Source organism: Manacus candei, unplaced genomic scaffold (genome assembly GCF_025592945.1).
Source record: "Manacus candei isolate 608988 ecotype Guabito, Panama unplaced genomic scaffold, ASM2559294v1 h1tg000014l, whole genome shotgun sequence".
Lineage (NCBI taxonomy): Eukaryota > Metazoa > Chordata > Aves > Passeriformes > Pipridae > Manacus > Manacus candei.
This window is the reverse complement of record NW_026138062.1, coordinates 30,102,718-30,130,060: the sequence shown is the minus strand read 5'-3', so window position 1 is coordinate 30,130,060 and position 27,343 is coordinate 30,102,718. Positions and strand designations below refer to the sequence as shown.

The following is a 27,343-nucleotide window of genomic DNA, read 5'->3' as shown; positions in this document are numbered from 1 at the left end:
TGTGGTCTGACTGGGACCTAGAGTTTTCCATGGCCAATCTCTTTCAAAGAGAAGAATGGCAGATGACAAGGGAAAGAGCTCTTAAATCAGAAATTTCTTTATTAACAGTAAAACACAAGACGTGAATAATCCCTTTTACAATAGAATAATTTCAGCCAAAGAAAATGGAGTGTGTTAAAAAGTGTATTGTTCAAACATCAGACTAAATGTGTTGACTTCAGAATGCCTCAAATCAAATGCAGCAGAAGGAATGGTTGTGAAAATGTCCACTTGGTTAGCAGTCATTACATCTTTCTTGATACGACACAGCATGGAATAGACTGCGCTGGGGCTGAGTGGAGTACTCGGAGCTGCCCTGATCTCTCGGGCTCCTGAAGCTATGTCTGAGATTTTTCATTCTCAAGAAGCAAGAGTCCGAGTATTGTTCTTTATACAGCAATCTATGCTGGTTTACAGAATATCATGAACAGTGAATAATACTTGTGGATGGTGCAGATGTTTTGCTTTGCTTCTGGTGGAAAAGAGAGGGCAGAATTGTTCATAGACAGAAGTGACTGTTAAATCTAGGCACGACTCACAGTGCTTTTCTGCACCAGACTGATAGCTTGTATTTAACACAACCCCCCCACACACACCTTGCTCAAATCCACCATTTCAACCCCTTGACTGCGTAGAACTTTGCAACCTTATGGCTTCATTGTTCCACACTAAAAGGCCTGTTTCTTCACTTTCTTGTCTCACTTCTCAGCCCCATTTATATCACAGAGGTGATGCTGAAGTGAGGGTTTAAATTGCTAACACTGACTTATTTGCAGAAAGTGTGCTGTGGTACATTTAGCTTGTACTTTAGAAGTACTTTAAATCATTAAAAACTCCCAATTGCTTGAGTAAGTGAAGAAAATTTATCTAAATGTGCATTATCTCTGCTCATCATTATGTTTGTTCCCTTGCTCTCTTGTTTGCAAATCTTCTCATGGACATAACTGTGAACTAATAAGACAACACACACTTTAGCATCAAATAAACCACTTTGAAATACAATCTGCTCACTCACTACTGTGAAAGTGCAAGGGGTCAGACTTTACCAAGTTTTTTTTAGCTTTTCTTTGCTGATGAGGTCTGTATTTAAAATTATTAAGTGGTTGGTCTATTTCATCCTATGCTATTCATATGCAATATTATTTGAATACTAACACAGAATATAAAATAGCAGCATCCATGGATAATAAAAACACCATGACTGAAGATCTAAAATCTGTTCACAATTAGCTGCAAATGTTCACATTGACTACAATGGAAGAGTAGCTGACTCTGGAGGATGTAGTGGTTATGTCTAACTTGCGTAAGAGACGTGGCCTGCAAATTAGATTTGTTATCTGTACAGGCACCGTTTGCAAGCATGGCCCAGGTGCAAGTGCAGGTGTCCTCTTGGTAGGACTCTTATGCACCTCACCTCCCTGACAGGGAAGTGGGGCATCAATATGGCAATGTAATGTAAGGCACGGCTGGGCAAGCTGTCTGGAAAGTCCTGGGGTGAACAGGTAACAGGATTCTGGCTGCTCCTGCCCATTTGGAGCTTTCCATGAATAGATAATGGATACAAACCAAAGGCTGTTGTGTGTGCTGGTGCCCAACATGTGTCTGTCTGCACTAGAGACACAAAAGGATTTCTCTCAGCTGAACAAAGACTAAATGCCCTCTCAGGCTTCCTGTATCTTGCAGTAAGGTACTCCTGAAGCTGCGATGAGGAAGAAGCCCTGTTTCAATGGGTGCAGTGAAACCTCCAGGTTGAGAAGCTTTTCATTCACAGATCTAAAGTCTCATATAATCTCTCTCCCTGCTGCAAGATGGGACCAACTCTTGTCAAGCTCTTTTTTGATGCTGACCTGACCTCTTAGTTGCTCTCAAGGAAGCACATTTGTCCATTCTTAAGTACTGATAAAAATATGAATCCCCATGAAAACTCCTGCCGACTCCGTTTTCCTTTGGGCACTGCAATTTCCCACCTATGCATGAAGTGAGCTGGTTTATCACAATTCCCAGGTAGATGCTCTTATACAGACCACATCTTTCAGTTGTGCAGTTTCTGTTCAGACTGCATCTTTCTTTGAGGAGCACACACTGGATGTGCTTGTAGTGTCCTTGAACATTTGCCCCAAAACTGAACTCATTAGTTTTGCAGCAAGGCAGAGGGTAATCTTTCAAGTGCAGTTCCCAGATGCAACCAGAGCCTACTTTCTGGATCACATGGGACACCATTTGCCCCAGCTATCAAATGGCTTAATCAGGAATCTGGCACACTCAGGCTGGATGTACAGGAAGAACCACAGCAAGGGTTGTCATACTCCAAGCTGCTCTAAAAGCAGGTCTTGACAATTTGGTTAGATGTGAATGTAAAAAGCTCTAGTGAACACTATAGCTGCCCAAGCACGTACTGCCTTGATACCTCCAGTAATGACCACTGAGTTTAGCTGGTCATATGCTCTCTCCTCCTCAGTCTCTTCAGCATCTCAGTGCATTTTTGGCTACTTAAACAACCATGAACTGTAAATCCTCTATAAAAATCTCAGCCCCTTCAGTGGGGCTTCCCCTCACTCAAAAGGGCTTGGTTTCAGCTGTCCAAGTAACAGTCTGCTCTCCAGCTTTCTCCAGAGCAAGGAACTCTTGCCTTTGGCTTGGAGAGCACCTGGGACATCATCATCATCAAATGGTTTGGGTTGGAAGGGACCTTTAAAGATGATCAAGTCCTAACACCCTGCTATGGGCAGGGACACCTTCCACTAGACCAGGTTGCTCAAAGCCCCATCCAACCTGGCCTTGAACACTTCCAGGGATGGGGCATGCACAGCTTCTCTGGGCAGCCTGTTCTAGTGCTGAGTACAGGGGAAGAATCACTTCCCTGGTCCTGCTGGCCACACTGTTCCTGATCCAGGCCAGGATGCCATTGGCCACCTTGGCCACCTGGGCACACTACTGGCTCATGTTCAGCTTCCTGTCAATCCAAACTCCCTAGTACCTTTCTGCCTGACTGCTCTCCAGCCACTCTGTCCCCAGCCTGTAGCGCTGCAGAGGGTTGTTGTGGCCAAAGTGCAGGACCCGGCACTTGGCCTTGTTGAACCTCATCCTGTTGGAATCAGACCATCTCTCCACTCTGCCCAGGTCCCTCTGAAGAGCCCTCCTGCCTTCCAGCAGATCAACACTCCCCCCCAGCTTTGTGTCATCTGCAAATTTGCTAATGGTACACTCAATCCCCTCATCCAGATCATCAATAAAGATATTAAACTAGTAACCAGCCACCAACTGGATGCAACACTGTTCACCACCACTCTCTGGGCCCGGCCCTCCAGCCAGTTCTTAACTCAGCAGAGAGTGCCCCTGTCCAAGCCGTGGGCTGCCAGCTTTTCCAGGAGAATGCTGTGGGAGACAGTGTCAAAGGCTTTGCTGAAGTCCGGACAGACTATATCCACAACCTTCCCCTCATCTACCAGGTGGGTCACCTGATCATAAAAGGAGATCAGGTTGGTCAGACAGGACCTGCACTTCCTAAACCCGTGGTGACTGGGTCTGATCCCCTGTCCATCCTGTAGGTGCTGTGTGATTGCACTTAGGATGAACTGCTCCATAACCTTGCCGGGCACTGTAGTTTCCCAGGTCCTCCTTGCAGCCCTTTTTGTGGATTGGCGTGACATTTGCCAACTTCCAATCATCTGGGACCTCCCCAGTGAGCCAGGACTGTTGGTAGATGATAGAGAGAGGCTTGGCAAGCTCTTCCACTAGCTCCCTCGTCACTCTAGGATGGATCCCATCTGGTCCCATAGACCTGTGAGGATCCAAATGGCTCAGCAGGTAGCTGTTTCCTCCTGGATTAAAGAGGGGCTATTCAGCTTCCTGTCTCTGTCTACCAGCTCTGGAGGCCAGTTGTCCTGAGGACAGACAGCCTGCCTTCTTGTTGAAAACTGAGGCAAAGAAGGTGTTAAGTACCTTAGCCTTTTCCTCATCTTTGGTGACTTTGTTCCCCCATATGTCCAAAAAAAGAATGGAGGTTTTCCTTGCCCCTCCTTTTGTTATTATGTATTTGTAGAAGCACTTTTTGTTGTCCTTCACAGAAGTGGCCAGACTGAGTTCAAATTGTGCCTTTGTCTAATTTTCTTTCTACATGACCTAACTATATTCCTAAAGTCTTCAGGAGTAGCCAGCCCTTTTTTCCATAGTCGGTAAGCTCTCTTTTTCCCCCTTATTTCCTTCGTAATCTCCCTGTTCAGCCAGGCCGGTCGTCTTTCCCGCCGGCTCGCCTTTTGGCACACTGGGACAGCCTGCTCCTGTGCGTTCCAGACTTCCTTCTAGAAGCATGTCCATTTCTCCTGGACCCCCTTGTTTTCAAGGGCTGTTTCCCAAGGTACCCTCTGAACCAGTCTTCTGAGTAGGCCGAAATCTGCCCTCTGGAATTCCAGGGTAGAAGTTTTATTGATGGTCCTCTTTGTGTCCCTGAGTACTGAAAACTCTATTATTTCATGGTCATTGTGCCCCAGATGGCCTCCGACCACCACATCTCCCACCAGCCCCTCTCTGTTTGGGAACAGAAGGTCTAGTGGGGCCCCATCCCTGGTAGGCTCATTTATCAGCTGAAGCAGGAAATTATCCTCTATACACTCTAGGAATCTCCTAGACTGCCTCTTCCCCACTGTGTTGAGTTCCCAGCAGACATCCAGCAGGTTGAAGTCACCCACAAGAACAAGGGCTGGCGATTTTGAGACATCTGCCAGCTGCTTGTAGAATAATTCATCACCCTCTTCATCCTGGTTGGGTGGTCTATAACAAACAGACTCCCACCGGGATGTCAGCCTTGTTGGCCTTCCCTCTGATTCTGATCCACAGGCACTCAACCTTATCGTTACTGACTTTAAGTTCTAGAGTGTCAAGAGACTCTCTAACATACAGAGCCACCCCTCCACCTCACCTATCCCTTATGAAGAGCTTGTAGCCACCCATGGCAGCACTCCAGTCATGCAAGTCATCCCACCACGTTTCCGTGATGGAGACTACATCATAGCTTTCCTGCTACATGATGACTTCCAGCTCCTCTTGCTTGTTACCCATACTGTGTGCATTGGTGTACATGCATTTCACCTGGGCTGCTGATATCACTCCTAACCCTGGCTTTCTACCCTTAGGCTCATCTCTGGAGAGCCTGGTTTCAAACCCTTCCCCTTTCAAACCTAGTTTAAAGCCCTCCTGATCAGCCCCAACAACTTATGGGCTAGAGTCCTTTTGCCCTTGTTAGACAGATGAAGCTCATCTGACTCTAGAAGACTAGGTACCATAGAATTTGCCCCATGGTCAAAGAAACCAAAATTCTGCTGGTGGCACCAACCCTTTAGCCACCTATTGATGACAAGTATTCCTACTCCTCATTCATCTCTGCTACTGCAGGAACTGAGGCGAACACCACCTGTGCTCCTGGCCCATTAACTAATCTACCCAGTGCCTTGAAGTCCTTTTTAATTAGCCTGGTACCTCTTTCATTTATGTCATCACTGCCGGCCTGGACCACGACCAGCAGTGTATAATAATCAGAGGGCCGGATTAGCTCAGGGAGTCTCCTACTAATATCCCTCACCCAGGCCCCGGGAAGGCAGGAGACATCCCTAGGGGATGGGTCCGGTCAGCATATAGGGCCTTCCATTCCCCTCAGAAGGGAGCCGCCTACTACAACTACCCTTCTTTTTTTCTTTATAGCTCTGGTTGTGATCCATCTAGTAGATGGGGTGCAACCAGGAGACCCTCCAGACAGATTCTCTTCTTGACTGCCCTCTGCCTGACTCTCTGGGTGCAGGGCCTCACAGCTGTTCTTTAAGGGCACCCGGGGAGGTGATGGCAGTCTCTCCGGTTTCCCTTCCCCCCCATCTACTTGGTTTGCTCCATCTGCCTGATGGCAGGAGGGCCAGAGCTTCACCGTCTCCTGCTGGACTTTGTTTGGGGTTGAAAGGGTGTGACTCCACCAGCCTATTTCCCTTTCACACTCCCTAATACTTCTTAGCCTCTCTACTTCTTCCTTGAGCTCTGCCACTAAGCACAGCAAATCATTCACCTGCTCACATCGTACACAGGTGTCTCTCACACTGTCCTCTGGTACTAACGCCAGGCTCACACACTCCATGCAGCCAGAGACCTGAACAGCCACATCCTTCTCAGGGGGTTCTGTCTGGGTTAGCACACTCCCCCTGATAGCAGCACCAGCAGCTTTTGCTCATTGTAAACCATTGCTGGGTCTAGTTGACTTGCAGGAAAAAACAAACAAACCACAGCCACCCACCTACGTCACAATCCACCAGAGAGAGCTGGGAGGGTGGCTGTGCCCTTCCTGCTTCCCCTGCCTGTGCAAACTGCCATGCCACAACCTCACTGATGTGCCACATCCCTGTTTGCCTGCTCCAGGTCACTTACACTCCCTTGAGCAGTTTAAATCTCCAGGATTAAATCTCAGCCAGCCAACTACCTTGGCTCCACCCCCTGGTCAGCTGATTGTAGTCTCCCGTGAGTGAGTTTAAATCTCTCAGGAAGACTACCTCCAAAGCTTGAGTATTAGTGAGTACATTTAAAGGCCTTAAATTGACTACAGGTGGATAGGTTTATGAAGACCTTTCAGCAGCAAATATCTCCTTCCAAAATGGGGAGACATTAGAGATACAAAGTTACATTGCTGTAAATTAAGAGAAACCTGAATTTTTAACCAAGTTCAATTCACATATACTAGAGAAGCCTGTAAAAGAAACTTTGTTCAAAAAGAAAGGGAAATAAATGGTTTAATAACCTTACTTTTTATCTCTGCATCTGGGCAGGGATTATCTTCCTATTTACTTGTTTTCCTCATTCACTATTATCACTTCTCTGTGAGCTCTCCCCTTCACTTGGGAAGGAGCTGTCAGCTTCTCTGTATTTGCACAGCATTCCACATGGTGGGATAAGTCCCTAGAGGCCACCAAAACAGGAAGAAATAGTTGACACAGTGATACCAGCCTTCCTAAAGGCTAACAACTCTGTGATGGCCATTGGCTTCAATTGTCCAGAATCAGGTGCTTTGATCCAATTTCTGACAAATAGTTATATTTGCTGAAATTCATTTCATTCTAATACAGATGTTTTAAATAGGTCAGAAGAATCATGCTTCAGAGATTCCTCTGTACTTATTAGTAAGGTAGTATTAAGGTGACTGCCTTAAATGAGATGCATGTATGGACTGCATGGAAGCCAAATTCCATTCATATAAGGATTACTATAAAAGTAGACATACAGGAAAGAAAGAACTGCTCTGATTTTACCAACTTTTATTCAAACAACACAGACACTTAACTGAGCAAGCATCATTATTAGGCTGGGAAAGCTACCACATCTTCCTTAGGGTCCACCTCATCTACTTTTGGAATGTCCAGTGTAGCAGTCCACATTTGCGCTAGAGACACAAGTTCCCCTTATACTCAGTGGGAAAACATAAGCATGCCCAAAGTACATTTTCACCTACTTGAAATGCCTGTCTTATGATGAAATGAATGATGTCCCAAAAGGACCTGCTTCTCTTCACTGGCCTATTTTTCAGCATTGGCAGAAACTGGGTTCTGGAGCTGCCCAAGAGCAGATACACCTCAGAACATCTCCTTTTTGCTCTCTGTGAGGAAGATGACAATGCTGGGAATGTCTTCTCTCTATAAAAGTATCTCTCTATATTAGAAGGGAAGGAGGTTTCAGCCTAAAAGACAAGGGGGAACCTAGGATAAAGGACAGAGCTAGATCCTAGACAGGAGAGGTGATTTTCTCTGGTCCTTAGCTGCTAAGAAAGCAAAGAAATGAGCTACATGAAAAGGTGCTCATCCTAGAGCAAAGGTGCTACTGGAGAAGAGGTGCAATAAACATGCTAAAAAACATGTTACCAGTACCTTGGGACAGGGTCACTGATGACAGAGGGAGCTGAGGAAAACGCATTTTTCCAAACTGATGTCTCTCAAGTCTGCTAAACAGTAAATGGCACACCTGGAATTTCTGTGTAATATTATTATTGTATTTCATTGCTGCAAGAGACCGTAAAGCTTTTCCTATCTCACAGTGACATGACACCCCTGATGTCAAATGGTGACAGAACATGTACAAATTTCATATACAACTTGCTATTACTGCTCAGACTTAACAATAATTTATCCTTCTGTGTCCTGCAAATTCCACAGGCAGCTGAAGATGCACTGAAATGAAATAACACTGTTACTTTACTTACTGTCTTTCCAGTGAATGTTATTTCCTTTGCATATGTGATGTAGCTGAAGATTTCAGGCATCCTCTTTGACTTATGCAGCAAAATGTGTAGCACCAGATATTGTGGTGGAGAAGAAAAGAAACATTCTGTAAAACATTTTTTTTTCCTCATGATACTTCTAGTGTATTCCATGGAGGAATGAGATTGGAGAAGTTATCACTCTTTCTGATCCTTAAAGCAAAACAATTTTCAATGAACTGTTATGCCTTGAAAGAAATAATACTTGATTCTTTCAGCAAAATGATGGAGACAATCAAAATGTATTAAGAGTTTCACCTGTCTCCTCAGAAAAGGTTACAAACTGAACCATTTTGTAAGGCTGGCTCTGTGGATGAGGGTATGGGCAATAGGTTTCCCTGCTTACAGAAGGAACACAGACAAGGTTCTGCACATCGACTCACTCTTTGCTTGTTCATGACTTACACTACCTCGCCATCACCTGCAGGCAAGGCAAAAGCACAGCAAATGATGGAACCTGTATCTAAGACGAGAAACCATTTGTGGGGACGTATGGAGTGACTGGCAGGGAAGCCCTCTCTCTGTCAGACCCGAGTGATGCAGTCAGATCCCAAGGATTGGCCCAGTACAGGGGATGGAGGTGGCTGACTCCCATCTCCTTCTCATTGCATCCTGTGGGCATGGGGCTTCCTGCTCCCAGTATGGAGACTATCGCAAGAAGAATGATAAAGTAATTATTTGCTTCTTCAATGCACACGTCATTTCCCTTTTCTGAATCACAGTTCAAGCCCCTTTGAGGTGTACCCTTGATATCAGCACAGTATTCTATCTACGGACAGTCCTAACTTCAAAACAAACTACATCAACACTGTATCATGGATAGGATTCAGTTTACATGCCGGATACATATGCAAGTATGTATGTACTTTGCAAAAAAGCACTGGAAGTTAATTAGTTTTTTAACTCATAGGCCTATATTTCAATTATTATTTTTTTCTTAGGAGCTTGTTGCTTTTCAGTGCAGCAATACCGTACCCTACTGTGTCAACAGTAACAGATTACTTGGAGGTGTCCAGAATGCTCTGATAAGGCTCCAGTGCTGAGTATGTCCTGAGGGTTCTCTCCCCCTGCCAAATCCTAGGGGAGATGCAGGTGCCTCAGCTCCTCAGAGGATTTGTTGTCCCATCATGCTTTGCAGTAGGGAGTCAGACTGGAATTGCAATTTAGTCCTTCAGTTCACTAGATAAAAGTCATCTCTATGCATAAATCCTGTGCACCATCTAAGGTCCACTTTTAGACCTGAAATTAGGATGTAAAATGGATATAAATGGCATAGAGATCTGACTTTGGTTGCCTGCAGAGGGGTGAATTTCACCTACTAGGAACAGCTACAGCCAGGTTTCCGAACCCACATGAAAGTGCTGAGAATTCGCACCATTTACTGGCTTGGCTGGGGAATGAAGATGCTCACAGGAAATGTTTGACACTTTTGCAGGAATTTGGCTTATTTTGCACTAGAGAACAGATATGCTATACCTGAATTTCTAAACTTGTTGTACTGGCATCAGAGTAACTAGAAACCACAAAATGCAGCATGGGAAAAAAAAAAGAGAGTAGACTATGTATAGATATATTTACATCTACATACATCTACATATAGAAGCTTCTGTTCACTGGGAATTCTATAAGCCACTGCCTGCAATAGCATCCATCCTACAGAAATTCTAGAGATGATTCTTAAGAGACTGAGGAGATGGGGTTGTGAGGTGAGCCCATCTGTGTCAGCACCTTATCCAGCCATTGCAATGGTCCATGCAGGTGGATCTCAATCCAGCAGGGCGTGCTTGTAACATCTTGGCGATGATACTCTGCTCCCCAGCCCTACAAAAGGACCAAAAAGTGAGCAGTTTTTTTAAGAAAACCAAAACATTAAATCACAACTCCAGTGCTGACAGTCTAACACAACTACAAGTAGTACACCACCCAAGTTCCCAAGATGTAATGCTTTGTCCTAGGGATAATTTTCTCTAGAAACTTTGCTACTTTTTAAGGTCATTGTTAGCACAGTTACCTATATGGTTACTCTATGGTATTAAATTAAAAATATCTTCACACTTCCAAGTGCTGAAAACAACTGGCATGGAAAGGCCTGTTTCCAAGCTTGTTGCCTGCAAACAGCCCATGGGGAACGGTCCCTGCTGTTTGCACCCCAGAGACATGCCCAGGAAAGTCTGGCAAACTGCTGTCTGGCACAGATAAAAAGCAGGCCAGGCTCTTTCATAACATTTTAACAGGAACTGGGTATGATCCTGGGCACTGCTTCATGTATTGGTAGGGATGCATTGTATGAGTCTGACACCCTAGAAGTTCTAGGTATTTATCTAAACCTCTGGAAACTTTCAGCAGTTCCTATGTACCATACCTAACCTATGTATAGATATTTTCCATAGGTTTTCTATCCTTGAACATGTCCTCTTTTCCCACAGGAGTTCCCAGCTTTCTGCTGTGGGAAGTCCTGCAGTAATTTCTCCAGCTCTTTTGGTGCGACAAGGGATACAGAGCATCTGACAGAAGATGGGGATGTGGTGCTGGCAGGGAGAAAAGAGCCTGGAGCCCCCATGCCTCAAGGGACAGCTTTAGGTTACATATCAGGAAAAGGTTTTTCACCCAGAGGGTGGTTGAGCAGTAGAACAGGCACACCAGGGAAGTGGTCACAGCATCAAGCCTGTCTGAGTTCAAGAAGTGTTTGGACAACGCTTTCAGGCACATAGTATAATTCTCCTGTGAAGGGCCAGGAGTTGGACTCAATGATCCTCATGGGTCCCTTCCAACTCAGTATATTCTATGATTCTATGATTCAAGCAGGCTCAGTGTCTACTCCCTAAGCAGGCAGCCTGATTTCACAGCAACACGAGGCCTCCGAGTCACAGCCCCAAGTCTTGCAGCTCACCGGCTGTCTCACTGGCAGAACTGAACTGGGATTTCCACAGGGCAATGTGTAAAACATGGTCCCACTACAGGATGAGGATCTTCATTTGTGGGATGTTGATCAGACACTGAGTCTTACCTATCATTATGCTAGTTAGGCAGGATGGTATTCTTGTCAAGGAAAAAGGATGTGGAGGTATATTAAGAATGATGCCTGCCAAAAGCACTTAAACTGTAGACTGCTGAACAACTCCGACAAGTGAAGGTGCTAGAGCCCACTTCTTTAGATGTTCAGTTGCAAAATTAAGATCAACACCGAAACAGGATGCCATAATAAGTGGTTTGGATAAAATTCATTGCTACTAAATAATGAAAAGGGGCTAGAAAGCAGAAGAGTAAAATATGGACCCACAAAAGCCCAGAGTACTTCTAAACAGGCAGCATTTTTCTGAACTGCAGAGCATTTATCAAGCTAGAAAGGGCCTGTGTTCACAGGACCTCAGACTGATGTTCTGTAAATGTTTGCATAAAATGCCAGTGCCGTCACACTCCCGAGATGATGAAGTTGCAAGTACTCAGCTGCAATGAAGATACACAGCCAGAAGGGCATTAGAGGAGCCGACGCACCTCTGCTGACTGGCAGAATGGAAAAGCCAGAGGAATGGCAATTGCAGGTTGAAAGTACAACCTGCCAGATTTGGGGGAGTCTGGCAGCGCATGCAGGCGGCTGGCCATCTCCCTCTGCTGGCAACTCCCAAACACTCCCAGTGATGCTGTCTCTGGCTGGAGCCCTGCCAGGGGAAACAGTAGAAGGACAAGGCCCCTGTGGCCCCTTGTATATCACTCTAGGGTTGCAGGTAGCCTCCTTTATCCCCAGGGTCAAAATGAACTCAGATTCTCTTAATGAGGGAATAAGATGAACACAACTTGCAAAGCTGTGACGGTGTTCTGCACAGATGGTAGGAAGAGGATACTAGTACCCCCACAGGGTCCTGCTGCTCCTGCCAGCCCTCCCTGCCTCCTGTGGGCAACAGCTCTCTCCAGCCCAGGCTCCAGCCGTGTCCCAGAGTACTGAGTTACCTCATGCCATGGAACACAGTCGAGTCTGCTGGGTCTTCCCCTTAGCCCCAAGACTTGGGAAAATGTGTGAGGGGTTGTGCTGGGTTCAGACCTCAGCTTAGAGAAACTCTTCATCTCTACCCTTTGTGCTTCAGCTGCCTCAGCTGTGGAGAGGGGCCAACACCATCCTGCTTTGGTTATCAGAAGTGCTCAATGGATGAAAACTGCTCTCACTGATGGTACATCCACAAGTGAGCTCCTAGCTGCTCTGTGGGCACACAAAGGACATCAGAGGGGACAAGACATTTACCTCCCTCTGTCCCATGTCCTGCCTCCAGAAGACAACACAGTCCTGGCAAGTTTCTCATGTCTTGGTCCCTCCCCATTGCTGTCTCCCAGCTGGTAGCTCAAGCATTGGTGGGGTAGGAGACAGGGTCTCCAGCCCTTTAGCTGTGCTTGTCCTGTGGGTTGTAGGTGACCAGCAGCATCTGGACACGAATCAGGGGAGAAGCCACAGCATCACCCTGCACCTGGGGGCTCTCTTGGGGGCTCTCTGACAGACAGCATGCCCCTATCTGCAACTGCATACCCAACATCCAGCGGCACTCCTGACCCCAGACTGAACACACAGGGGCTCACACCTTGGGAGAGAAATATTTTGAGAAGACTGAGTACAGGAAAAGGTATTCGTAGGCCAGGAACAAAGAACCTAGATGAGATTTGCATAGCAATTTCCCAAAGGTCATGGGAAAGGTTTCAAAAGAACTCCTTGCACTGGTCTTCTGGTGCCTGAGGCACTATAGTAGCTGCTATTGTTTCAACAAAGCAAGATGATAATATGGCAGCAGCAATATAGAGTGCATCAACATCATCATTTCTGCTGCCATGCTGAGCATGGAGGCAGATAACACATCAAACAGACTGTCCCCAAGTTGCTGAGATAATGAAAATATTGCGTAACTGGCTACACTGCCTTTACAAACAACATGCCCATTCATGTCTTCCATTAATTAAAGAAAATGTTTGTTGAGTTTCTTGCTTTCCTTTTTCCCCTAAACTTTGCATGTGAACAAGATGTCAGCTCCTTCACAAGAACAAAGCAGCAGCATGGTGATGGGCATGGAGATTTTGGCTTGGACTCCTGGGAGAAGTTACAGAGCACTCTTTATGCTCTCAGAGACTTAAGGAGATGGGTCCCCAAGGATGGCTTGAAAAAGTCAGAAAGATGTGTAGGACTCAACTCATCTACTCTGTAGAACATAAGGTAACTGGGCTCAAGCCTCAAGCAATTTTTCAGTACCTTAGAATTCAATCATTTTGATTCAGTCATTTGTATAGAAACAAATCTGCAAGACGAAAGCACATAAACAAGCCATTTTTTATGGTACCTAGCAGGACCAACTAGCTTCTAATGGTGCAGCTCCTCTAGTTTGCAGGCTGAACATTGCTGCCAGCTCTCCCCGGCAGCTCTATAGCAAGTCAGTCTAGCATATCTGCAAACAATCTTTAAATACCCACCATTCTTTGGGGTTTAGATGCTACAACAGGCACCTAAGTGAATTTTAAGTGCTAAAAGGAGTCAAGAGATCTCATTCTGGTGAGAAGGCCATTCAGAAAATTTGAGAAACTCCCACAAATATCACACAGATATCACACAGAGCAGTCAGACTGTGAAGTTCAGATATGAAAGACATCAAAACAGTAATTGCTTTGGTGGCCTCCTGTCTCTTCCAAGTAACAGAGAGAAGATCAGATATTCTTTTTCTATTCTGCTTGCAAGAAGCCCTTCTGATCCTGTGGCTGGCCAGAGGGAACTTCATCAGAAATTACAACAATCTTTAGCCAGGGATCAGGCAGATGGCAAACAACAACTCCCTGCAAGCTAAGTGAGAGATGAAGAAGGATCCAGTGTTTGTTGACTGAGACCATATATATCAGTCTATAGTACTGGTGAGACTGTAAATTAGCCTAGAGACATAAGGACATTCTTTTCAGACCTATGGCTCTATCAAGCTCTATTGCAAACCTGTAACAATATGAGAGATCACAACTGCCTAAGACATTTACATTTTGCTAAGCCCTTCCAAGTTGAGCTTTTTGTGCAATCAGTGGGGGAACTCCACCATGCATTCTCTGCCTATTTTCCACAGAGAGCCTATGGAATACCCAAATTTTGGAATCTAAGAAATTTCGAGGTTGACCTCAAAACTAATGATTGCAAGCACCTAGAAGTTTAAGGCAATACTGGAAAAGAGGCAGTCTGAATTGCTTCAGAAAGGATTTGATGGGAGCTAGAAAGTAATGGGAATTGCCTTTTCAGAAATGCAAGAGAAAACAAAGAATCCTTACTTTAACAAAGCTCATTCGAATAGTACACATCTTGGTCAGCTCATACACCACTTCAAAACCATGATTGACTGACTGGGCAAGCAGCTGGGCGAAGAGCTGGTTGTTGAAGATCTTGAGGCTGCAGCCACTGGGGATCTTGCAGACAGTGGCTGGGTGGAAACCATGCTGGTAGTTACAGTTGCGGCTTTGCACAAAAATACTGCTGTCACTGACACATTCGGCATAAACTTCCCCACCAACGTAGTAAAGATGAACACCTTGAAAAAGAAAATGTAATGTGTATCATTTCTCCATTGTTCACAACACACTTTATACCAATAATTTTTTCTTTTATCCTGGCATACAAACCCAGGATCATTCCCGATACCTGGTACCTATACATTACCTTTTAGAAGACAGTAAAATGTGTGCACATCTATGTACTGTACAAGGGGCCACTAACATTAAGAGGAAAATATCATAAACACTATTTTGAGGTACTGGTCTAGAAAAAAAAAGTTTTGGAAGGCCGTATTTTTCTTTGTTTCTCAGTAAAACTTGGTTTACTTCTTTTACCCAACAGCACAGTATTTTATCACAGACACACATACATAAGTATCAAACACATGTCAACCATATACAAACCATGAATCAAAACTATCCAAGAACTGAAAAATAAGTATTACATTACACATTGAAGTGTATTTTCTCTGTTGAGAACATGCACGCTGACCAAGACCCACTTCACTGCATGCTGTTATTTTACTACAGGATCCTACGTCATACAGTTAAAACACAGCATAGTGTGTACTTAAAATAGCTTTTCTGTATTTTGCTTTATCCATCACATCAGAACCGAGTATTTGCATTTACCTGATGTGACTGATTCGTCAGATCCTGTTCCAAGTGACCTTTAGCAAGAAAAGGACTGATTTTATTCTGAACTTTCCAGTGCCCAAGTGACTTACCAACACTAACCTTCAAATTTTGACTGTGCCTTGGGGAAATGAAGGTGGAAGCACTTCTATCCATTCAAATACTCTGATCCCCTCAGGATATCTGCTTGCATGAAAATATACCTAAATTGGTGTGAGAATTTATCTTAGCCTAATTCAGTAACCTTAAAGTTAGGGATCTTGTGTAAGCTAATTGTGTAGACACCTTCCCTAGCTGATAGATGATGAGAGGCATTGTGACCAGATGATTCATTCCATCCGCTACAGAGTGCAGGCTTACAGCCAGTTTAACCCCATGGAAGTCTGTGTAGGTGCTGAAAAAGCTCGCCCATTCCCTACCCCTGCTGTTTCTTCTCACACCTGCTTTCATGCTGGCAGCAATGGCTGAGGATCGGGAACCAGCTAATAAACTTAAAACCAAACCAAACCAAACCAAACCAAATCTATTTGCAGTGAGATCTTCATCAGTGCAAGCGCGGCAATGGGGACCCAGCCTGCTTAAACGTGAGCATGAAGCCACACCCTAAAAGGGGCCAAGTCATCCTGTGAAAATGCCCAGGCAGTCACCTTTCCCATGGCTGGATTAGGGGAAATGAACCCCTCCCATAGTCAAGAGAGGTGGAAGAACTCAATTCTTTGTTCTCATAAAAACCACCACTAAATAAAAGTAAAATCCTCCTCTCTATTCCCAGGTATGGCATTCAAACACTTACATACAAATGTACATTTTCACAGAGCCTCAGTGGACTGCCTCCAAACCTAGTGATAACTATGCTTTAATAATGCAGTTGAAATTACTTTTATTCCTGGTGTCTTTCATAAAAAGACTGGTTACATATTCCCAGTCTGTTCATCATTCTGTGGTCATAACAACAAGGGGTAGCAGCACATCCCCAGGACAAAACCAGCCTCTAAACAGAAGTGGGAAAGGCTCAGGGAAAAGCAGGTTGAGTGGGAAAGGAATCTGGGAAGATTATGTTCTCCCACAGTTTTCCAGGGTGACTCAGACAGGAACCTTTAAGTCTGTCTTCAAGCCACCACTTGACTTCTATGCACCCACAAGATCTCAAATGAGATGCGAGTGGCAGGGGTGTGGCTTGAAATACACACTGGTGCTGCACCGGGAACACAAGCAAGGGGACAGCTCCATTCCACCAGTCTTCAGGTCTGCTCTGACTACGCCAGACACTGTGGGGTGCTGCACACTGTGACTGCTTTTACTTGACCTACTCTCCTTTCCTTACCTTGGAAATGCATAAAAGGGAAGGACTGAAAACAGGAAGGACCTTGATGGAGTCCGTATAATTTTCTGAAATAATCAGGTAGAGTGAGAACAGAGGGTAAGGAGAGAAGAATAAGGACATAAAAATTCACCGCATTTCAAATCTTAAAGTGTGGCTACTGGTTTAGTGTCACCACACTTTGTGGTACTAAGGTGAAAAAATTTTAAGGCTGGGTTTTGGAAGTATATTGAGTAACCCGTTTTCTGGAAAAAATTAATTCTTTCAAAGGCATCGCCCAATCTGTCTGCTATAGTAACAAAACCACCGTTAGTCCCAAAAGCAGATGCTACAAATTGCTTTTTCCTTGTGGACTTTTTAAAAGCAGTAAATACAGCAGTAAGGAAATATCAGTATGTATTTCTATTCTTCTAGTATTCATTCATCAGAGGAAAGCACCCTCAAGGAACCAAGCTGCTAGATACATATTTGTAGAAGACCAAATCAAGGGTCCATATGTTTTAGTGGGATTTCATTGCTCCACGCAGAAGCTGGAAATTCAGCAGTCTCCAAGCATCCACATCGCCTTGACACTGATCAAAAGTCCCCTTTTTGTCCTTGAAGTCTAACTGCTGAAACAGGTCCAATTGCTAGTAGATGTTGCATTGTGTTCTGGATTGTTTTTAGCTTTGATGTGGTATTTCCAGGAAACCGTTTCACGCTGATACACTAGATGACAATTCAATCGCATATCCTTATCCTACTGAGCTAATCTTGTTTACTCACTCTTTTTTCTCCCCTGTTAACATGTGACAATTGTATCCATTTCAGTAGCTTTCATCTGTCCACTATGCTTTTGAACTACACATTTTGGAGCTGCTGTGTGCTCTTCTGCAGGCCTGTACTGGTGCCACTTATACTCCACTTGTATATGTTCTTTTAAGATTTACATAAACAGGCAAGAACAGTAAAATCACGGATCTCTGATACACTAAACTCCTCTCTGGGCAACCTGCTCCCTTCCCTTGGGCAGATTCCTAGTGTAGGACTTTAAAGGACTTTTAAGCAATGAAGACAGATCTTCAGATTTAAATGGATGAAGACCATTAGCATTTCCCTAATCTTATTTTTGTTCTGTCTCTTCCTCTTTTGGCACAGAAAGTCACAGGATGTAACATCCTCAAATGACAGCTGGGATCCTTTGTCATTCTTTTAGGGTCAGGCTCATCTTTCATCTACATCCCTCTGACAACTTACACTGATAGGGAAGCTTTGCTTTATTTACTAAGTTAGAACTAGATGTACAACACATTTGCACCTCTCACAACAAACCACTATGACAGACACTTGTAGCATCACACTGGCTTCACACAGGACATCTGCAACACAAGTGCCTTCCCTCCCAGAGAAAAGTGCAAGAGCAAAGCACATCTCCTGCACCAGCCTTCAGGTTCACTGCTGTTTGCAAAAACTGTATTACATTTGTCTCAGAGCTTCCTTGTATTCAGTCATTCAACACTAGACTATCAAGAGCCAATTAAAATATTGCTCTAGGCCTGGGAAATAAGGTGAGGTTGACAAGATAATAGCAGTGGAACAATTAGAGTTAATTAGCCCAGTGGGAAATGCATTCCCAAGTAGCTACTGGTTCGAGGCTGGGTTGGCAAGATAATGAGTCTAGACTGGATATACCAGAACATGAAAAGCTTCATCTGCATGGAGAAGTGGCTGGCACAGGGCTTCTGACTCACCATCACAAACAACAGTAAATTCTGCGAGAAAATCAAGCCCTACACAGCCCCAGTGAGCTGGGGCAGATTGTGTGTGGTCACGCATGTCCAGGTGTGGCCTCTCACCAGCAGCATATGATTCTGCACGCTGTACACCAGAAGTGGAGCATACAAAGAGAACCACTGGTGGGAGAATGGAAGCCTTAGTTTTACTGGTGAAAAGTTGGCAAAGCAGGGAATCAGACTGGTGGTGGCAGCGAGGCAGGGGGAGCTACAAAGACAACTCTGGTAAGAGTTCTTCAGCTAAGTAACTCAACTACTAAGTGTTTCATCCATTTCCCTTTGTTATTTGGTGGGAGGAGAATCAGCCCTCAGGCACCAGCAATTATCCTTGTAGTGGCATTTCAATGGCAATATTCCCAGTTGCCAGAAGCTCTAATAAATAAAATGAAAATACATACTGCTAAATCAGAACACATAACTATAAACAACATTTTTCTCTTCACTGGCCAAGTAAACAGCTTTTGTAAGGAGTTACTCTGCTGATTGTTATCCAGTCAGAAAAGAATCAGCTGCTTTTCTTCTATTTCAGAATAATCTCAGAGCTTTTATTTTAAGACAAGCGCATTTAACAAATCAGATAGGTTTGTTAATGCAATATGTGGATCTTCTGAGTTCTGAATATTCCTGAGGAGAAGGGATTTCCTCTTACCTTTTCCTATGTGTCTCCTGGTGTTTTCTATAGTAGAGTTGCGGTTTACATTTGACAGCAGACCCAGGCAGAACCTGTTTTTGTTATTTGAGGGATCTGTAAAACCATCTATAAGGATGCTTCGAGAGGAAGCCTGGAAAGTCTCCCCTACACGGTTGTTGAGTTCATAGTAGGCAACTGAGCACCAGTGTTGGGGTTCTTCATAACAAACAGGCCGAAAGTCTGTAGGAAATAAAACTTAGTCAGCTGCTCAGGTCTCAGTAATATTTTTTAAACAATCCTTCTCTGTTTTCTTTCCTCCCTCCCATTCTCAGCCCCCCATCTCTCCATCTAAACAGTCACTTATGTCATGCTTTATCCCAACAGCAGCTTCCCTTGCTTCTTAACTTTTTTTATTCAAGTCCCAAACATGCAAAAGTTTGATGCACCAGCTTAACTCTAACACATTGACATTCCTTGCTGAACTGGGGCCCAAATAATACACTGGAAATAGTAAGGGATACATCTGCTCTACACACCGGCAGGAGCTAGGGATGACAGATGGGCTCAAAGCAAGTCAAAACTAAGGCAAGCCTTCAGCCTAATACCAGACTCTGTAGTTCAGAAGTAATAAATCACTACCCCCACCTCCCATCCCCCATTCTCAATTTTTAGATGCTTTCAGGTTTTCTGCTTCCATGTGGGATCGTAAGCAGAAATGTCAGCAAGGTCATTTCTTTTGGATCTACCCATGCCCAGGTTTTCTAAGTCAGAGACAGACTGAAAAATGTAACAGAATCTCTGAGCCTCATTTTTCCTACAGAAATTAGAAGGAAACCTTATCCTGCCTGCTCACCACAGGCATGTAAGCCTGCCTGCCCCCAGAGCCTCTGTGCGTAACCTCTAATAAACTCCTAACTAATATTCAGTAGGATAGTGATCAGGGTGGTAAACTATGATAAAGAGATTAAAGTAGCTTGACAATTTATTTTAAAGTATTGGTGTCTGATAACTTATTATCATCTGGTCATTCTGTGTAATTAGCACCATCCCACTCATCTTCCTTCTGCTCCAGTTCCATGCTACATACAGCCTTCTCATTTTTTCAGAAGAACTGGCAGTAATTTTTTAATGTGCATGTGTGTGCACAGTGTTCAGTCCTCATTCTATAAACCACATTTATTTAAAAATACAATATGATGGACTAAAAGAACAATGGTGATTTTTCCTTTGCAGTAGCAGGAAGCCAAAGTAAAACCCAGCAGAGGAACTCCCATTTGCCCTTGGTACTCTCCAGCAATGGGCTTTGAATAGTGGAGACATTAGTTGCCAGTACTGGTGCAAAGGTAGCAGGGACCATGATGAAGATGACACCAAGTTGCTTTGAGGGGTGCAAGGAGGATCCCAGACCCTTCTTCTCTGACCATCCATACCCTCTCCCACTAAAGCATTCTCATAAGAGGACAGAGGTTGGTCTTCTGTAAAAATCTCTTTGTACTTAACTAGAACATGTCCTTTTCTTTTCTAGCCAGCCAGTAATGTAACATTTATACAAAGATGGCAGCAGAAAGGTTCCTACCACAAGACTTTAAAGTACTTGAAACCCAGAGCTGAAGGTGGTAAAAAAAAGAGTTCTGATATTGATAATGCTTTTGTGTGTTATACTGCCCCACCATGCTAGATTTGATATATTTATCTTTATGATGTAGATAACAGTGCTTGCTTTCATTAACAACTTTTAAATGTAATAGTACATGGATACAAATAAACTAGATAAAGTAGTTAAAGTACAAAAGTAAAGTAATAGTAGTAAAGTAGTTGACTACATAAAGTAGTTAAAGTACAAAAATACAAATAAAAATACAAAATACAGAGTCTAAACTCTGTAACTTTGCACATAATACATGGTATTCTTACATCAACCTATTCTGCTAGGTAATGGGTGGGTCTAGCACAGAGCCTTACTGCAAAACTGCCTGAAACCTATTATTACACATCACTGAACCCTTTTGTTCAAATGACAATTCTTTTTCTTAACAGCTTTTATGTAAAAAATAGTACAAATGGTTATTTACTTTCAGGTTCTCCATCGGCAGATTTACCTCCATTGGGCAAAGACAGCACTAGTTGACTTTCAGCTATTGCATCCATTGACCGTCCATTGTGCATTCCTGCAGGTTCTCTTGTGTGGTAGGGCGGAGGTGGAGTTTCCACTGGAAGAAAGAAAGAGAGAGGGAAGGGAAGGGAGGGAATGGAAGGAGTGAGGGAGTGGAAGGAGGGAGGGAAGGGAAGGGGATGGAAGGGAAGGGAGATGGAGGGAGAGAGAGAGACAGACAGAGAGAGAGAGAGACAGGGAGGGAGGGAAGGAAAGCAAAGAAAGAAAGCAAGAAAGCAAAGAAAGAAAGAAAGAAAGCAAGAAAAAGAAAGCAAGAAATAAAGAAAGAAAGAAAGAGAAAAAAAGAAAGAAAGAAGCCTAAATCAGTATGTTGGTAAATTCCTTCTTGGCTTTTCCTGGTGAATATTATACCTCTCTGGCATTGTTTAGCTAGAGAAGGCTGGAAACAGCACAAATCTGAACCTGACCTCCCTTCAGTCTCTAGATTAAGACCATTGTGTGTTCAGAGAAGATGGGAAGGAAGGGCTGTCATGTTGGACATGCAGCACTTGAGAGAGGGACAGTCACAACAGTGCCTCAGGCCTAGACCCGTGCCAAGTTCTCTCTTAACACCAGCTGTTACCCTACAAAAGTAATGAAGTTTGATCCTTCAGTTCCAGACTTCTCTCATGAATTTAAAACTTAAGGAGATGATTTAAGAGCAGAAGCTAACTTTAAATGATCCTCTGGGAGAAAGCTCTCTTCACAGTCTATAAAAAAAAGCCTATGGAAAGCATTTACACTCTAAAATCAGACTTGGCAAATCTCCTTCCAGATTTATTTTTTTTACCTCTGTCCTACAAGGGAAGTCTGTCCTCTCCTGGTTTGTTCAGTCTCCCGTCAAGGAGCAATGGATGTGTTGAAAACATTAGGAGAAAAAGTATCAACTCGCAACCTGCCCAGCTCCTGATTTGTTCCATTTCCAGCAACATGAGCTAGAAAATAGGTTACTCTATAGCAGCGATTCTCAAGAAAGACAGAAGGCTTCAAAAAGCCAAAGAAAAAAGGTCTTAATTTTCAAATTAAAAAATGTCAACATTGACTGCATAAGCACTCAAAGCATGTAGCTTTGTTCATTTGAACAGAAACCCTGTGAGCTTATGTGCTAATTATAGCCATATACAAGCTTGTAGGACTATGGATCTCTTTAAGCACTGTTTAATTTGGTTCCAGTTTGAAATTCCCTGTTGTGTCTGGGGTCTGTTGGCTGGCCCTCAAAACAGAGCAACTTCATCTGGAAGTGGATGACTGTGAACTGTCTCATAAGACAACCATTGAATCTTCCAAGTAAGTACTGAACAGGAATGTAATTTTACTTAAGCACTGTTCAGGATTTAGGAATTTCATACACCACATGATATTTCTAACATATAGGTGACATAAGCCTCCCACATAAAATACAACAAGCTAGAATGGTAAAACAAAACCAAGAAATAGTGGAAGAGAAAACAAGTCACAGAAAGGAATATAATCACACAATCATGTGGTTATATGGCTATTTTTGATGTCTATGCCTAAGCTAGTCACCATAAGCTCTCCTTATATCCACAAGAGAAACATAGGCACCCACAGAGACAGTGTATCTCAGGTACTTTGAACATATACAAAAAGATGCAATGAATCCTGTTGTAGGAGTCCCTGTTTTCCTCCACTGATTAGAAAGAGAGTATAGAGAATTGCATGAGATGCAGAAATTAGCATAGCTGACATCTATATTTGGTCACAGCAATCCTGCTCAAGGTTCTTGATGTAACTCCACTTTGCTTTAGATACCCTTCCATCCTTGATTGTTACATAGGCAAATTATGCTTATCAGCATGCCATGTGCTGTGATATACTGAAGCTCAGGTTGAGCCACTTCCATTTTTAAGTAGCTTTGCAAGGTCCCAAGTTCAGTTAAATGCACGAGTCAGAGTCATTACATAGCTGGAATGGGCCTGATTTACCTGTCAGGACCAGCTCCACTGAATCCAGCTTGGTTACACAGAGGTGAAAGAAAAAATATAGGAGAAGACAAACAAGTCTTACTACTCAATGAAATGTTTCAGTGTTGCTAAATATGACTTAATCTGAAATATAGATCTAGAGAAGAAATTAATGAAGACATATTCAATGAATGGAGAGAGAAGGAAAATCATCACACTGTATTGAAAGTATCCAGCTTAAAAGGAAGTTCAAATACTACAAATACCTTGTAAAAATAAACTTCTTGCACTTAAAGAGAAAATAGGCATGTCATTAAGGACATGCATTTAAACACTTTGCAGTTGAGATACTAAAATTTTAAGCTACAAATTTCTGATCTGAATTCATCTTTGTGGAAAAAGCTGAGAATAATGAAACTATTTGAAAGTTAAAGAGTAGAAGTGAATCTGAAACATGTTTTGATATTAAAACTATCTCTTAGCTGTGTTGCATTAACAGCAAATGCATAGTTAAATTTTCAGGTAATTAGAGCAGTACTAAGTAAGGAGTTTACAACACAAACAATCTGAGTGACATAACCCTCCCAACTTCAGAACTGTGGAACATGTTCCAAAGTCATAGGAATGTGCCTAGTGGCTTCCACAAGTTAGGCCAGATTGGTAAACACCTTAATTTATACTGTCAGTGGGATCACCACACATTTAAAAATATTTCTGCACACCAATTTCCCCATTTTATCCTCTCTCTTGATGGAGCTTCTAAAGGTTCCTACTCTGACCATCTTAGGTCCCTTACTTGGGTCTTGCAAGTGCTCTTTTCCGTGAATTGTATTGGAAGCTTGGATGGACAGCTTTAGATAGAAGGTAGCCTGGCACACTTGCTTCTCTCCTCAACTTCCTCCTCACAGTAATCATGAAATCTCACCCAGGCACTTCTAGGAGTGGAATGACTACAATTCTTAGTCCCTTAGTCCCCCTTCTGAGCATCCCTCAGAAGGACTGGGAGTCAAATACACAAGAAGCAGTAACAAGAAATCACATTCCAAGTCCACTCTGTCCAACAGTTCAATCTGTAGCTACAGCCTAAGGGAGGCATACAGAATTGTCACCTGACTCCAGGCTCTGGTAAGAACCTCGACTGCCTCAGTCAGAATGTCTAAAAGCTCATTATTACCTGTGAGCTGATAGGGACTTCCTGGTCCAGAAGAGCTTTCTGGTGAGTTGGGATAGCTGATGCTGTTAGGTGACTGGGAAAACATGTGGCTGGGTGATGATGGAAAAGGGGTGCATGGAGGATGCTGGAAAGAATCAGGATAGGTGGCATTGTGCGGCATCAGTGGCTCACTGTGCAGAGAAGTGTTTCGAAACTTGGCAAGGAGGCTGAGGTGAGGGTTAAACTCACTGTGTCTTGGAACGAGTACAGGAGGCAGGACTGCAAATAAAAATAACAACAAGAAATAAAATGGTTAAAACTGCATTCTTGAAAGTATATCTCTTTGTAAGTTAAAAAGAGGCATATTCCATGCTGCTCAAATACTGCTATCTATAGATAAGCCATTGAAAGGCAACAAACTTGTTCAAAATCCAGAATCAAAAGCTGATTCTTGGGACTTTTTTTTCTGCAGATTTGCAGCCAGTTACAGCAGTTCCTTATGCAAAACATGGAATCCTGACTTCAGCAAAGTACCAAAAAATTCACAGGTATAGCATGAGCACACAGTCCTCTTACAGAAATGCAAGTGGCACATCTCTCCATCCCAAAATTATTTATTCTTTCCTTCTTCAAAGACTGACTATGTCAGGATTTTGCTAAATATTATCACCAGGATGTGCCAAATTCACAGCCACGTTTAGTAACAACTAATAGTACTCTGCAATACACAACATATTTTACTACCATTGAGTCACAGATGGGCAAAAAGAAGTACAGACCCGAAGCTAGACACCAGATTTAAAATGTTCTCAGGTACTTGAAAATGCTCCAGCCAGACAGTGGGATTTTTAAAAGGAAATATAAATGGCAATTAAAATATTGCAGCAATATCAATTTAGCTCTTGCAATATAGTTAGAAAAGATCTAGCATAAAAAGGCATATGTTAATGGTTGGTATTTAAGACACGAAAAATGCAGGTCAGAAAACTGAAATCCAAATTAACCAATGTAAAAATTGGTCTAGTAGAAGAGAGCACCTCTCTTCACAAACTCTCTTCACTTACATCTCATACTGTCAGTGCTGTTAACACCATTGCTCCTTTGAGAAATCCAAAACGGATCCGAATTACTCTGGATTGTGACATGAAGAGGAAGAGCAGAATTGGAGTCAAAACACTTTAAAAATCCTGACTAGTGAGTTACCTATAAAGATGAAGTCCCTAGGCTGGAACACAAAGGAGCTTGCCAAGTAGGACTACATATGAGATTTCAACTTGAGGCTTTAATTGGGTCCCCCATAGTCCCTGGGGGGAGAACAGCACCTATAGTGGGCAATTCATGTAGCCTTAAGCTGTCCTGCAGATCTAAAAGCCACCAGAAGAGATAAGGAGGCAATTTGAGCTATTGTGACAAGCATGAATTGTCCCAACAGCAGGGACAATTCAGCAGGCTTGTATTGATTGACCTAGTGTGCAGAGTTCCTCTGGCTTAAAACCCAGCAGCATGTAATCTTTCAGTCTACTCTTAATAGTTTATAGAAACAAAGAGCAATGGGCACCCTTGGTCTTAAATGTTGTTGGGAATATATGGTTTGAACATGTTTTAACATACTGCTTGGGCCCAAAAGCTCTGCTTAGGTAAGGCAAATCCTTTTTAGGCAGGTTAGCTAACACCTTTTAATTATAGCAAACTCTCATTTATCCAGCTTAATGAAAGCATGGAATAATTGCTATAAAGCAAGTAATATATAGATAATGCAAAACATGTGCATGAGAAGAGGCTGCAGGAACACTCCCCTTGAAATGCACATCAACAGCTCAGAGAGCTGGGGCATTTACTAGTGCCTGGTAACAAGGACAGGTTTACAGCTTCTTGCTTGATGTAGCACTATGCTGCAGCTGGGGCAGGATTAAACCACGCATCTGCCTACCCACTAGCATATACCATTTGGGAATTTGTCAGTCACCCATAAGATGAAGAACTGAGCCCTAAAACCATACAAAAGATTGGACTGATGTCAGGGAGTTCACTGCAGAAGTCTTCTTATCTGCCTGGAAACACAGGCACTGGGATACCTATTAAGAGATTGGACATAGACCCTTCTCTGGCACAATGCATTTCTAATTAGCTTTTGGCCAGGACAAGGATTCTGCTTGGGAGACTACTTTCTTTCCTTCTGGATCTGATATGCCCCTATCTGTGGTGTAAAAATTCTGCCACCACTTTCTTAAGTCCTTTGGTAGAGAAAGGTGTTTCTGCTTCTTTACTGCATTTTTAGTTTTATGGATTTCTTAGACTCTTCAGGTAGGACTCATACAGGCAATACAAGTATTCACATCTTCACATGGATCTCTTCATAGCTAGTGGAGAGAAATAGACTCTTTTACTGCTAAGTTCATCTGCTATACATTGGGACAAGACCAGTACAACCACTGCAGATGTGTTTTTGGTGAGCTGGATTGCTCCGATCCCATGCTCTTGTGAGCAGCCCCAGGCTGTGAGCTCTTGCTGCTTCTGGAGTTTTCCTCTGCTGTTCCATGAAACTGGTATGATGCTTGGCAGGTCTGCTGCTGCTCAGCCAGCTCTGACCAGCAGCCTTAGAAAATGGGGAGCTGGTGATCCCTTTGCACCCAGCAGAGGTGCTGAGCAAGGCATAGCTATGCTACAGCAATGTCATGCAGCACTGAGAGGCTGGTACCTCACTGTGGGTACCACATGCTTTCTTCAGCCCTTTGAGAACTCAACTCCTCTAAATGAAAGCTGAGAATTCGGATGTGTGAATAATGCTTGCCAGGGAAAGCCTTTGATTTGCCTTGAGTGAGTCAGCATGCTAGAAGAATTTTCAAGCCTTGAACTTCTTCCCAGCTCTGACCTGGGTACTCTTAATTTCTGCTCTACTGTACAGTCTTTGCCACCTCACTTAATCTTTCCACTGACT

General features: G+C 43.4%; 1 protein-coding gene across 3 annotated transcripts in view; it reads right to left on the bottom strand.

Moving 5' to 3' along the window:
* Nucleotides 1-46: 46 nt before the first annotated feature.
* SMAD9 (SMAD family member 9) overlaps nt 47-27,343 on the bottom strand; it is a 44,865-nt gene continuing 17,568 nt past the window's right edge. For 2 of the 3 annotated variants that reach the window (XM_051778895.1, XM_051778896.1), the window contains exons 3-7: nt 24,427-24,684; nt 21,248-21,385; nt 19,194-19,415; nt 14,597-14,853; nt 47-10,141 (exon numbers count right to left, since the gene is read on the bottom strand). In XM_051778895.1, coding sequence (XP_051634855.1) covers nt 9,998-10,141; nt 14,597-14,853; nt 19,194-19,415; nt 21,248-21,385; nt 24,427-24,684 — 1,019 coding nt within the window. In that variant the 3' untranslated portion in view covers nt 47-9,997. The remainder of the gene's footprint in view (nt 10,142-14,596; nt 14,854-19,193; nt 19,416-21,247; nt 21,386-24,426; nt 24,685-27,343) is intronic. The other variant, XM_051778897.1, reaches the window with a different exon arrangement.